This window comes from Penicillium malachiteum, assembly GCF_028827825.1.
Source record: "Penicillium malachiteum strain IBT 17515 chromosome Unknown utg000004l:1.0-4883003.0:1.0-4884900.0, whole genome shotgun sequence".
In the NCBI taxonomy this organism is placed as follows: domain Eukaryota; kingdom Fungi; phylum Ascomycota; class Eurotiomycetes; order Eurotiales; family Aspergillaceae; genus Penicillium; species Penicillium malachiteum.
In genome coordinates this window covers 2,295,946-2,309,868 of record NW_026643097.1, presented here as the reverse complement: position 1 = coordinate 2,309,868, position 13,923 = coordinate 2,295,946, and the positions used below count along the sequence as shown (strand labels likewise).

General features: G+C 46.8%; 3 protein-coding genes across 3 annotated transcripts; all 3 read left to right on the top strand.

Moving 5' to 3' along the window:
* Positions 1-2,409: 2,409 nt before the first annotated feature.
* N7483_008984 (deoxyhypusine monooxygenase) lies at positions 2,410-3,485 on the top strand (the record flags this gene model as incomplete). Its single annotated transcript, XM_057092411.1, has 2 exons — positions 2,410-2,894; positions 2,969-3,485. 2 exons carry the CDS (start codon positions 2,410-2,412, stop codon positions 3,483-3,485), a joined length of 1,002 nt encoding a protein of 333 aa, XP_056943585.1.
* Positions 3,486-4,435: 950 nt separating this feature from the next.
* On the top strand, positions 4,436-10,085 carry N7483_008983 (putative sister chromatid cohesion protein Mis4; the record flags this gene model as incomplete). Its single annotated transcript, XM_057092410.1, has 5 exons — positions 4,436-4,598; positions 4,675-4,864; positions 4,929-5,062; positions 5,118-5,263; positions 5,331-10,085. The coding sequence occupies 5 exons, from the start codon at positions 4,436-4,438 to the stop codon at positions 10,083-10,085; spliced, it is 5,388 nt and encodes a 1,795-aa protein (XP_056943584.1).
* A 610-nt stretch (positions 10,086-10,695) lies between these two features.
* N7483_008982 (putative NADH-ubiquinone oxidoreductase 64 kDa subunit) lies at positions 10,696-13,010 on the top strand (the record flags this gene model as incomplete). The annotated part of the gene is made up of 5 exons (XM_057092409.1): positions 10,696-11,515; positions 11,602-11,942; positions 11,999-12,149; positions 12,203-12,934; positions 12,994-13,010. The coding sequence occupies 5 exons, from the start codon at positions 10,696-10,698 to the stop codon at positions 13,008-13,010; spliced, it is 2,061 nt and encodes a 686-aa protein (XP_056943583.1).
* Between the last annotated feature and the right edge of the window lie 913 nt (positions 13,011-13,923).

Here is a 13,923-nt window from a genome sequence, read left to right as displayed (position 1 = left end):
GATTTATCCCTCATGTTGCATGTTTGGAAGCGTAATACTTTGGGGCCAAACCAAACATAGTACAAGAGAGGTTCCAACCACCACTAATTCCAAAAATGACTCAACCCTGAATTCAGGCCTTCTAGATGATCAACATAATCTCTACTGGCTTGATCATCTAGTCTGAAGAGAGCCATTTATCAGTATATTGCCAAAATTAGTGATTTTAGTTCAGATATGAGCTCTATTTCATCAATAAAATCTGTCTAGATCACTTTTAAGGCTCTAGTCTGTTCTTGTCTCGGGAAATCGGCACATATGCAAGCTTCTCATCATTCATTTTAGCGATATTTGGTCAACGCCTTTGAAACAAACCGAGAACAACCAAGAAATAGCCGTGGCTGAACTGTGGTATCAAAGCTGCTTGTGTGGAGACGACACGAGTCAGTCATCTGAGTTGGCATGTCCCGTCTTGAAGGCAATTTGTCTCGAGATTTTCAAGAAGCAGAGTTGAGATGAGAGTCTTATCAGATGCGCATTTCTTTGTTATGATTTTCTTATTCTCAAACTATGCGGCTCTCTAGAGTATACAACCGCAGGGTTATAGTTTTCTATTCGAGCTTGAGGTCATAGAAAATATTGAGTCATGTATCTCAAAAAGGTTCATACTCATCTGTTTCAACCATGCACGTGGGTAAATCCAATAAGTACACTATCAATTTGAACTTTCCATGGGATACATAATAGTAGGGTTTATACAAGTAATCCATATGATTCAATGCCCCAAGACTCGTGGCGCTAACATTGAAAGCATACCAATACCTGAACAGCCCTAGGATCACCCTCAAACTTGGGTTGAATTGAGCACTGGAACGACTTGGTTCTTTGACATTTTTGACAGCTTTTTAGATGAAATTCACTTAGCAGACACCAGAAGATATAAATGTGCAAGATCAATAGTATTAACTTCTAATCTCAATGCGTATCTAGCACCACTAGTGCCTAGCAGCTACTGGGCCTAGAAGCAGATTCCAGATAAAACGGAAGCAACATAGTGCTGCCATTACTCCCCATTAGAGCATTACGCATTATATTTCTGGCTCTGTGACACTTGGGCAATAGTCTTTCGCGTGGTAAAAAGGCATCTCAATGTGCTAAACAAAGCCGATCCATGGGTAGCCTTGTTTAAGCTTTCGATATGCCGCGTGGAAGGCCTGGCTTCGGGAGATATTCTGGGTGACGCAGTATGTGTAACTGAAAAGAACCATAGAGTTTGAGATAGCTTTCCTAGACATGTGAATTGGAGAATTACTACCGATAGAGAATGTGAGGCCATCCTGAGAAAGAATCGAGGCTATAGTCATGACGACAGTGACCCACCCTCAAGAGGTCTTCCCTAGGGCTGCAGGCCTTTGGTAATCAATCAGAATTTGGATCATCAGACAACTCGAATGAATGATTAATAGATGTGAACTAAATCACAGCTTACGTGTCTCTTTTCTCTTAAGATCGGTATCCTCGGATGATGGATGAATGGATAGATCGATGTAGATGATGTGATGTTTTTGTACCTAAAGGCGGAATGAATTAAGCAGAGAAATATTCAAGCACCGAAGGAGACTTGGGTATTATCACTTCCAAGGTTGCCATATAAGAATCCAGGAGCACGCAGTCTACATACCTTGCATTGTTCCAGAATCCTCAAAGAAGCATCAGGTAGGAGTTGCCCTATGTCACAGGCGATTCGGATTCGGAGTATCAAAAGAGTTAAATCCTGGAATTTCCAATCTTGCGCAACTCTGTATATGGTAGGCTATAATATGACCTCCATACCATGAGTTGAATCATACTGATAAATCACAGCTCTGTTTGCTCGTGTTCAAAAAGATCTTGGCGCGAAGGTCCAGATGGCAACGGAAGAAACCATCAAGCAGTGACTTTCAATTTCAATGATCGAGCATTGAAATCTCATTCTGTACCTGCTGGTTGGAAAAAAAATTAAAGTAATTGACTGCTCATTGCCTGGATTTCGCGCTGTACGTTATAGTGCTTAGTATTTACTATTGATAGATAGGGCTTGTCGGAAAAGGACTCCATTCTAGGTATGTAAAAGTTTTCACGGGATCTTATATTCTATAGGCTACCATACTCAATTGTCAATACTCAAAGTGGCAATCAGAAATTTGGGAATAAATTTTTGGGCCTCAAAAATCCACCTCATAGAATTCAGCCCTAGACTCTCTTAGGGAAAAAGGACGCTATACAAAATAGTAGAATTTGCGCGGATCAACCAGACCCGAATCGGCGCAGCCCCGCCACCCCCCCACTCTAAAAATTATTGATAAGATCTCAAAGATTGTCCCGCCAACTTTTTTTCAAATACCACTTTCGCACTCTAAAAGCCCTTAATTTTTACATAAAGCCTTCGTTATGGCTCCTTCTGCTACCGATGAGTGCGTTGACGGGACTGTCCTGACCCTTCGTAAGGTCCTCGTCTCCGAATCTGAGCCCCTCGCTCGTCGCTTCCGCGCTCTTTTCTCTCTTAAGCACCTGGCTTGCCTGCAGCCTCCCACCGAGAAGACTCTCCCTGCTATTCAAGCGATCGCCGCTGGTTTCGCGTCCCAATCCGCTCTTCTCAAGCATGAGCTCGCATACTGCCTTGGTCAAACCCGCAACCCAGACTCCGTTTCATACTTGCAGCAGGTCGTTAAAGATGTGGAGGAGGATGCGATGTGTCGTCATGAGGCCGCAGAGGCTCTCGGTGCCCTTGGATACGCTGAAAGCTTGGAAATTCTGAAGAAGCTGCGTGATGATGAGAACGAGTTGGAAATTGTTCGGGAGACTTGTGACATCGCTGTTGACCGCATTGTCTGGGAGAACTCCGAGGAGAGAAAGGCGGAGAAACTTAAGCCTAGGTATGTTTCTGAAAGCCAAAATTACATTTTACATACAGAGATTTCGCAGATCTTTCTAATCCATTTCTTTGCAGTGACTTCACCTCTATCGACCCTGCTCCTCCTATGCCATTGAAAGCGAACGAACCCTCTATTCCCGAACTTGAGAAGACCTTGCTCGACACAAAGCTGCCTCTTTTCCAAAGATACCGCGCCATGTTCGGTCTCCGCGACCTTGCCTCGCCTCCCGATCTCCCCACAGCGGTCGATGCTATTAACTCATTGGCCAAGGGTCTTAAGGACCCCTCTGCTCTGTTCCGTCACGAGGTCGCTTTTGTTTTCGGGCAGCTGTGCCACCCCGCATCCATTCCCTGCCTCACAGAGTGCCTTGGTGACCTGAAGGAGGTTGGTATGGTACGACACGAAGCCGCTGAGGCCCTAGGCAGTCTGGGTGACGAGGAGGGAGTTGAAGATACCCTGAAGAAGTTCCTGAATGACCCCGAGCAGGTGGTGCGGGATAGTGTGATTGTGGCTCTTGACATGGCGGAGTTTGAGAAGAGTGGCCAGGTGGAATATGCCTTGGTACCTGATGGAAATGCCGTCGCAGCTTGAAAATTTTCTAGCATGATGATGGAATGAAAAAAAGTTGTAACGTTGTTATTTTAATACTCTACTCGCGCATTGTTATACAGCAAATATAGACCCTTGAACTTTCGAATGTTTTATCCTTCTTCCCTTACTTATGTTTCCCGTAGAAGAGAGTAAAGATTGAGGACAGCACTTCCTTCGTCGACACTATAAAGCTCGAAGATGATGGTATGGAGTATCTCTTTTCTTCCATATCGGTTACATCCTTGTGTTCAAATGTTGTCTAACAGCCTCGAGTACTCGGTCTTTCGGTCTTCCGCGGAAGGAATATAGGCAGCGGAACCCTCCGCTCGAAGAGCTGAATGGGTTGCAGAGAGATGGTGGGACCTGGAAAGTAAATCTGGGGAATGATATACATATTGGAATTAGCAAATAAAGGGACCCGTGAAGATTCCAAGGCCACAGTTAGTTTCCCCGCCCTTGTTGCAAGTTCCGCATACTGTGCAGTGCAGAATGTCATTAATATCTCCAATGGACTTGCGAAAGCAGATTGTGTCTCTGGAGACTGAATGACCAAATATCCTATCTCAGATATTATAATAAGAAGATCTTGAATTGAGCACTTTAATTAATTGCAAAAGCACTTGGGTAATTGATGAATTGTCTGAACTAGCACAAGTTCAGATTTATGAAGTTGCGGAATGAACGTATGTCTCGAGACGCACGGACCAAATTGATATCCACGCAGGCGGTAACATCCGGCAGTATAGGGGTCACTGAATGAAATGATGAACGAATTAATGATCATCGGGAGCTTCTCTCCGTTCCTTCTTATATAGTCGAAATCGAATTCTGGAGACCCATAAAGCATGTCATAGATGCGCATTCCACCTGCCATGACTCTGCTTCAAGCAGGTCTTTTTTCCCGTGACTAGCACCTTCCTTTCTTGGGTCTTGCCTGATAACCGCCCATCATGGACCAACACGGCCACGCCGTTCAAGTTATTGTGAACGGCCATCTTCAATCGCAGCCCGGTCATACCTCAAATATGTCACTATCCAATCGATCTCGGCCACTGTCAGTGGATGAGGCGCTTCAGTACTCTTCCATGTCTAGTGCGCCTGTCTTTGGCCTTGGTTTGTCCACCTAAACCCCCAACCTCGATCAATCAACCATAAGATCAGGATCTAACGCGAAGCAATCCTATGATAGACTGTATCATTCAGCCCGATGTTGGCCGGCCGTCAAATACCACGTCGATCAACCATGTTCTTCAAGCAGGTCGCAATACATTGAATGAGCTGGATGCGGAGATTGAATCAGGGCAGGATGACTCGAGTCGCCCAGATACCTCTTGCAAATACCTTCAGCAATTGTTAGATGGAGACCAGTTGACCGAGTTGTAAGATATTTCTTCCAACTTCACAGACGTTGTCTTTCACCAAACTTATCTTTTCTTTCTCTAGCAAGTTTAAGCTCCCTCCTGCTCTAACTGGCAGCCAGAATTCGAACCCTCTTACCCCAAATCCTCCCTCTAGTCGCTACCAGCTGGGATCGTTTGCGAAATTGATGCTCGATTCGACGGATATAGCATTCAGATGTGAGAGAAGAAGAACGCCAGAGGTGACTAGGACAACGTGCTGACTACATTTCAGATCCCGAGACATCGACACCGAAGGTGAAAGTAGACAAAGAAGCCGTCAAGAAGGCTTCCGCCGCATGGAATAAACAGGCCTTCGCTGCGAACAAAACAACAAAGTCTGTCCCATTTCTACCGATCCAACCAACTCAGCCATCCGAAGTAATCCAACCAAACCCCCCCGCTTCAACCACCCCATCCATATCAATCCCCACAGCTACCTCAACAGCCGCAAACTCCACAACCGCCTCGATCATCTCAGCCACCGTCTAGCCAGTTTTCGATCGTGATTCCCGTGAAGTCCTCGCCAACAAAGTCCTCGCCAGTCAAGGATGAACAACAGAGGAAAGAAGCATTGCTTCAAATTCTGATAGATCCCGAAGAATCGATGAGTGCCATTCGCCTGAGAGATCAAAAGGCTGAGGCCGATGAGGCTCTTATGAAGCTTCAAGACCTTCTTGGCGAGGTATTTGAAGCAGAAGATCAAATCGAACCCGAAACCACAATTGTCGCAACCACAGACAGACCGAATCCACTGTTCGTGAGTGCAAGGTCAATGGAAGTACATGGCGCACTGCTGTCATCCGATGCCCACGGCCGCCTACAAAAATCCATTCAAAAAGTGGCTAGATTTGATCGACTGCAGGATGTTCCATCGGAATACCTCACAAGAATACAGAAACTTTGCGAGAAACCCATTATTGCATCACAATCGCCAGATCTAACCCTGAATGATCCATCCAGTGAAGCAGAGGCGCAAGAGTGGGTTGCAAAGGTTGAGGATGTTTTGAATGCTCTTCTTTCCATCAGTACCCTATTGGAAACGATGTCTGGGCGTCGAACAGAGAGAGATCTTTGTCCAGAAGATCTCATAGAAGCCATTCCCGTCGTCTTGAATCAAACTTTTGACCATTGCATCATCCCCGCGGTGGAGTCACGCTCTGGCGGGAAGAATGGCGAACTTTTTGCGTTTTTCTCCGGACAGAAGCGTGTTATTGGAAGCCTGATTCATCAAACGAAGAAAGTTCTGGCTCTGTTCGCAGACTTCCTGTCTCGTGTCGAGGTCTCGGAGGGAACGATAACTGCAGCAGAATTCTTTGCGACAAAGTTGATCTTCGTTGAAAATGCGCACAATGACAAAGATTCCGCGATTGGATACCAAAAGTACGAATCAGCCAGACGTGCTGGCATGGATGTGCTCGCAAAGATCTTTGCGAAGTATCCTGAACAACGCCCATTCATTCTGGATGAAATCCTGGTTTCCTTAGAAAAGCTCCCCTCCACCCGCCAAAGTGCTCGGCAGTTCAAACTTGGAGATGGAAAGAACATCCAGCTACTTACCGCATTGGTGCTTCAGCTGGTGCAAACAACTGCTCTTGACACTCCTATAAGATCGAAGGCAAAGAGGCGGATTCACGCCGACGACGACGACGAAACCATGGGCGATGAAAATGATTCAAAGAACACAGAATTGGACGATGAGGAGCTGGACGAATCATTGGAGCGTTTGGCAGCCAAAGTAAACCGACTTTGCGACGATGCAATGCGCAGTGCGCAATACATCGTGAAGTTCATCGTGCAGCGAGCGATGACCTCGACTAAGAGTGGGGACCAACCGTACAGAAATATCCTGGATCTTTTCACGGAAGACTTGATTAGTGTCCTCGGGTCTATTGACTGGCCCGCTGCTGAGCTGCTCCTCAGAATCATGGCATTACACATGGTTGGAATCGCAGAGCTCGATAAGAGTCCTGCAACAGCGAAAAGTATGGCTTTGGAACTTTTGGGTTTGATGGGATCTGCGATTTCCGATTTGACCACGAATGTACAACACATGCTCCCTGCGATGGAAGATCTAGACAGTGACCTCACAGATTTCCTGAAGCAGCAATTCGAGGACTCCTGCTCGCGCGCGCTACATGACCAAGACCTCGTTGCACCGCGAGGACCATACAGAATGGCCCTTGAGTATCTGTCGCAAGATAGAAAGTCAGACAGCTCACATTTGACAAGTGCCCGGGGCTTCTATCTGGCTCAATGGGCAAAGACCGTGTGTTCGTTGTATTACAACTCTGACGAGAAGGAGGAACTTGTTCACGATGATCTTACCGATGATTTGGTCGTTCTTCTATCACGGTCATTCTCGGACACACGCTGGTTTGAAACCCACAGACAATTTGACCCCATTTCCTTCACCCATGCACGATTCGCCTACAGCTTGACTGTCTTGAACTCCAACTTTGGCAAGGCTTTTGACAGGATTCTGGGGGTGCTTCTTAAGTCGATCGCAAGCGACCAAGCCAAGGTCCGCAGTCGAAGTTTGAAGAGTGTCATATCTTTACTTGAAAAAGACCCTACCCTGCTCGATCGAGATAAGTCCATTATGCTTGTCATTGTTCGCTGCACCAAGGATGCTTCGCCTATGGTTCGGGACTCAGCATTGTCTCTCGTTGCAAAGTGTATTGGGCTTAAAGAAGACGAACACTTTGAAGAGGAAGGTTGCCGTCACATCCTTGCGTGCACGTCCGATCAAACCGCAGGAATCCGCAAGCGTTGCATCGGTCTCTTGAAAGAGCTGTACCACAAAACAAATAAGCGAAAATTGAAGTTGGCCATATTGGATAACTTTCTTCTGCGTACCGGCGATCTTGAAGAAAGTGTGGCAACCTTGGCTCGCCAGACTTTTGAAGAAATGTGGCTCATGCCATATCATGAATCTATTGACTCGGTATCGGAAGCTCCCAAAATCAAGGTGGCGCTTCAGGAACAGGCTCGTTTGATCGTCAAACTCGTTGCGGATAGTGAGACAGCCTTGGATTCCCTAGGTATTTGTATCAAAGCCGTTCTTTCTGAGAAATCCAAGTCAGCAGCTATGAATTTCAAGGTATGCAAGACTTTGGTGTCTATCATGTTTCAACAACTAGTCGACGATGCGGAAGACTCTGGGAAAAAGCTCCAACAACCTCGCGTGCAGACGATTACAATTTTTGCCAAATCCAATGCAAAATTGTTCAGCCCAGACCAGTTAGAGGCTTTGCAGCCCTATATTGGACATCTGGCAACAGATGATGATCTCAAAATATTCCGATCGGTAGTGATCATTTATCGCTGCGTATTGCCCTATCTATCTTCATCTCACGACACTCTTCTGCAAAACGTGCAAGGTCTTCTCCTAAAAAATCTGGGAAAGCTACCCATTCCCGAACTTAATGAGGCCATGGCATGTTTGTGGACAATCGGTGGAATCCGACGAGAAGACAACACGAGGCTATACAAATTGACAAAATCGGTTATCGGCCCGTTACAGCAATATAAAAGAGTCGACCTTTCAATGGACGCAAATACCGTTGTTGCAGGCCGTGTGAAGAGTTACATCCGAATTTTGGGCTGCATCGGTCGACAATGCGATCTTGAAAAGTTTCTTGGTACCTTCAAGGGCGCTTACCCCTCATGGAACGGGAAAAGCTCTGCTGGTTTAATGGTTGACTCCATTCTGCCTTATGCCTCGTCGAAGCAGCCATTGGACGTCAGGGCCATGGCTCTGGAGAGCTTGGGCTCTATCTGTCAATCTTGGCCAGGCCAGTTCGACCGTGAAGCTACACGCAAAATCTTCTCGGAAGTCTTCAAAGAAGATAGTCCCAGGCTACAAAACATCGTCCTTGGATCATTTGCAGATTTCTTTGCTATACACGAGGGCAAGTCTGAGAAGGCGGTCATGTCCACCGCAGATACAGGGTCCCAGGAAAACCCCACTCGACTTGGAGGTTCGCTCAAAGCTAGCGATAGTGATGGTGCAGCGGCATTGATCGCTCAGCATTTCCTTAAGAATATGTTGAAGGTTGCGCAATCACGGCAAGATGTCTACTCTCTGACCGCCATTGAGCTCATCGCAAGTATCAATCGGCAAGGATTAGTCCATCCTAAGGAGTGTGCAGGTGTGTTGGTCTCACTGGAGACTTCAACAGTGCCAGCCATTGCTAAGGTGGCTTTCGACACTCACAAGATGCTTCACTCTCAGTATGAGTCCATGTTCGAACGAGAATACATGCGGGCAGTGCAAGAAGCCTTCTACTACCAGCGAGACGTCGTTGGCGATTCTACTGGTGCAACTGCTCGTCCCTATGTCTCTAAGCTTGCTTCATTGTTTGAGATCGTTAAGATCAGCAACAGCAAGTATCAGAAAAAATTTCTCTCCAATCTTTGCGGCAAGGTTAATTTTGAATTGAAAAAGCTTGATGCCACAGGAGATCCACCAGAACACCTCCTACTCACCAGATTCATTGCTCAAAATCTTGCCTACTTTGATTATAGCCAGATGGCTGAACTCATTCCTACTATCCTGACTTTGGAGCGAATTGTCTCTTCAACCGGTACTGTCGTTGCCCATGCTATCGAAACCGATATTTTCCCAAGTCCCATCGGACCTCCCATGGTCGAGACCCCCAGCGGGATGATGGGTATGACTCCTGCCATTCCCATACCTCCCCCTATGCCGCAACTAGCAAATCCGGCCACTCTGCGGCTATTAGCTACTGCAGCCGCGTCGCTATCCATCTTATGGGAGGCCCGGACTTACTTGCGACGGCTTTACGGAGTCCATTCCCATGGCAAAGAGGGTAAACTTGGGACTAAGGAACTGAACAAGACTGCAACAAAGGTGCATGGTGTGACTGGTGACAGGTTCTGGGAAGCTGTTGCGAAGAATATGGCCTCGCTGAATAGCGAAGACTCGATGGTTGAAAAATGCCGGGAGTTTTCCACTTTGCTTGCCATCGATGAAGAGTTCAAGGTCGCTCCCGGTGACGATGAAGGAGATATCGATGCCATTGGAGATCTCGATGACATGGATGCTATGCCCAGTGGGTCTCGCCCCATGAAGCGCAAAAGCTCTGTCACAAGCACGGGCGCCAACAAGCGTCCTAAGAGCCGCAAAAGCTCGGTTGGGAAGAAGCGATCCAGTACCGATCTCGAAGATTGGGACTAAGCGGGTCTCTCAAATATTGCCGAGAAATTAGTTCGGTATTGAATTTCACTGTATCAAGAAGGTTGTTTTATTTGCATAGGAGGCGGGAACGGCGTTGACAGGTTATCTTCCATGGAAACAAGGTTATTTTCTTGCTCATATGTCGATTTACTCTCTTGTCAAGTTCGAAGAGCCCGATTACAGGCCTTGTTTCTTTCTGCATGCGGCGGCGCATCTTGGGGGTGGATGGTTTATGTTGATTTACAATTTTTAGGCCGGTCTTTTCTTTATCTATTCCCCACATCTCAATAGTACATATAATAGAAATCATTTCTCACGTCCATAATTACTATACAATCCTGTTTTGCCCTAAAATCTACACCGGCTGAAACGGCTGAAGCTCACAGCGTGCCGATGTCCCGTTCTCACGTGACCTTAATGACGTCGGAGTGCAAGGTAGACTGCCCGATTCTTGACCTTTTTGTTTCCTTAGATTAGCTGTAGGGAGGGTTCTCTAGTTTGATTATTGAATTATCTCCCTGCTATCTTCAGACATCTGCCTTGTTTCAGCGCACCTGGTTTTACTTTCTTTGCTGCAAGTGATCTGCGCTGTTGTGCGAGCTCCCTCATCATGAGCGCGGCGTTGCTCCGGAGTCGTTCGGACGGGCCCGCGCTGCGGTCAATTGGACTGCTGTCGGCTCGATTGAGCAGCTCGAGAGTTTCACTGAATAGCAGATTCCCTATTGCACGTTCTCTCAATACCGTTGCTCGACGCCCCGTACCCCGTCATGTTTCCAGCCCGGCCCTGCAAGCGTCAATCGCGATCCGATTCAAGTCCGATGTCGCGCCTGGAAAAGTGGCACCTTTGAAGCAGTCTCGTATTATGAAGGTAATTGGCAAGACCTTCTCATACTGCGGTGTTCTTTTCGCTGGTGCGACTATCTGGGTTATTGGGTTCTTCATCTATGATGCTAGTACCTACCGTGAAACGCCAAGTGCAGAGGATATCCCTGTTTCGGAATTGGCGTTGAACCCACGACACGGCGGCCCAAAGAATTTGCCAATCGCTGATTTTCTTGTCGGAGATTATGACTCTGAGTCCATGCTCCAGCAGAAGGACAAGCCTCGTTTGGTGATCTTGGGTACGGGCTGGGGTAGTATTGCCTTGCTTAAGAACCTGAACCCTGGTGACTATCATATCACAGTCGTTTCGCCTACAAACTATTTCCTTTTTACTCCCATGCTTCCTTCTGCTACAGTTGGTACCTTGGGTCTCCGTTCGCTTGTGGAACCAGTTCGACGAATCATTGACCGTGTCAACGGTCATTTCTTGAAGGCTGAAGCTACGGATGTTGACTTCTCCGAGAAGCTGGTTGAGGTTTCGCAAACTGATAAGGATGGAAACAAGAGAAACTTCTACTTGCCCTATGACAAGCTCGTTGTTGGTGTTGGTATGTTTGATTCACTCCAAAACTTCATTCCAGCCTACCAATTGTTGAGGCTGGTCTATCTGTGTGATGCTAAAATTGGTATATAGGTTGTGTGACGAATCCTCATGGAGTTAAAGGTCTTGAAAACTGCAATTTCCTGAAGACGATCGACGATGCTCGCCAGATCAAGAATCAGGTTCTGAACAACATGGAAATGGCCTGTCTACCAACTACCTCCGACGAAGAGCGCAGGCGTCTGCTGTCGTTTGTGGTATGTGGTGGTGGCCCAACCGGTGTTGAGTTTGCTGCCGAACTCTTCGATCTGCTCAATGAAGATCTCCTGCATTCATTCCCTAAGATCATTCGCAATGAGATTTCAGTGCATATTATTCAAAGCCGAACTCACATCCTTAATACCTATGATGAGGCCCTTTCCCGATATGCCGAGGTCAGTATTTTATAAAATTAAAGCCTAGTATACCCATCTGATACTAACTTTAAAAGGGTCGCTTCTCCCGTGATGGGGTTGAGGTGCTTACCGGTGCTCGTGTTAAGGAGGTCAGGAATGACCGCGTCCTTTTCAGTCAGATGGAAGATGGCAAAGAAGTCATCAAGGAGATTCCCACAGGATTCTGCCTGTGGTCTACTGGTGTTTGTGAGTTTATCCTATTCCACTTCTATATTGCAGTACTAACATACTACGTATAGCCCGTGCTAAGATCTGCGAAACCCTGTCCAGCCGTCTTGACGGACAGAATAACAAGCACGCTCTCGAGACCGATTCCCACCTTCGCGTGATTGGTGCACCCCTTGGTGACGTCTACGCCATCGGTGACTGCTCCACCGTTCAGAACAACGTTGCTGAAAACATCATTCGATTCCTTCGCACCGTCGCCTGGGAGAAGGGCCGCGATCCGGAGAAGGTCCATCTTACTTTCTCCGAGTGGCGCGATGTCGCCAACAGAGTCAAGAAGCGCTTCCCGCAAGCCTCGAATCATCTTCGCCGTCTCGACCGCCTCTTTGAACAATACGACATTGATCACTCCGGTACCCTCGACTACGGCGAGCTCTCCGAGCTTCTTCATCAGATTGACACGAAGCTCACCTCTTTGCCCGCCACTGCTCAGCGTGCCAACCAGCAGGGCGTGTACCTGGGTCGCAAGTTGAGCAAGATTGCTTCCGCTCTCCCGGGTCTCAGGGCTAACGAGATTGACTATGGTGACCTTGACGAAGCTGTCTATCGTGCTTTCAAATACAAGCATCTGGGCAGCCTTGCGTACATCAGCAACGCCGCCATCTTCGACTTCGGTGGATTGAGCTTCAGCGGTGGTGTCGTCGCTATGTATCTCTGGCGTAGTATTTACTTCGCTGAGAGTGTCAGCTTCCGCACCCGGTGCATGCTGGCCATGGATTGGGCTAAGCGTGCTCTCTTCGGAAGAGGTATGCTCAACTTGAATCATCGAATTTCGAACAATAATACTAACATATATTCTCTCCAGATCTGATGAGCTTCTAAGGAGCACGGTCCTTTCGACTTTCATAACCAAGAATCTACATACACCTTGGACTGCGCATTTCCAGAATATCCCCAAAATCAGGCGCGATCTACATATTGATTTGCTGGTTTGAGCGATCTTAATAGACCATTTATGTCTTTGCTCATCTTTCTTATCATTTCTCTTATCTTTTTCCAATTTTTCCCTTTTTGTAGCTTTGGATGAACTTGGGCGTTCGGATATTTCCAAGGTTGTTTCTTGGTGCTGATCAATGCCACAATACTACCTTCAAATGAGGTGTCATGACCTCCGTACAATATCCTTGCTGCCTCGCATGTACACCGATCTTTTATTCCATCTTGCTTCTTGTCTATCTAGCTTGCAACGTGAATGTCTGGAAAGTGGCTTCCCGTCGGGTTTCTCGCAGGTTTGTTGATGTCAAACAAATATGTATCTACTAGTACGGAGTTGCGGATCTTGAATTGATTTTTCATACCAGATATCATTGTTTGAACTATCAACTGCCAGTGAACCACTGGCAGTACTACTTACTAGTACTAGTAGAGACATGAGCTTGGGGAGGTTGGAATTTCAACTTGAAGTTTAAACCTTGTAAACTTGAACTCAAGCTTCGAAGCACTGGCAGTGGCAGCCTGTGTCAACTGGTGGCAGCGGTACCAGCTGCCAGTGAGCAATGTGGACTTCCTACTGGCAGTAAAGACTTCAAGTTGGTAGATGGATTTCAAAAAATGTTCACGAGCACATAGAGCGAGCACTCTTGCCCAGGTGAGGGCAGGAGAAACCTACAGTGAAAAAATAATTTACAAGGATGATGCAGTTTTCAAAAGAAATAGTTTTTCAATTCGGTAGAAATTTCATACTGGCTATCAAAGACGAACAAGATGGAGAGAAGCTAATAAGTGAAGCGAACTA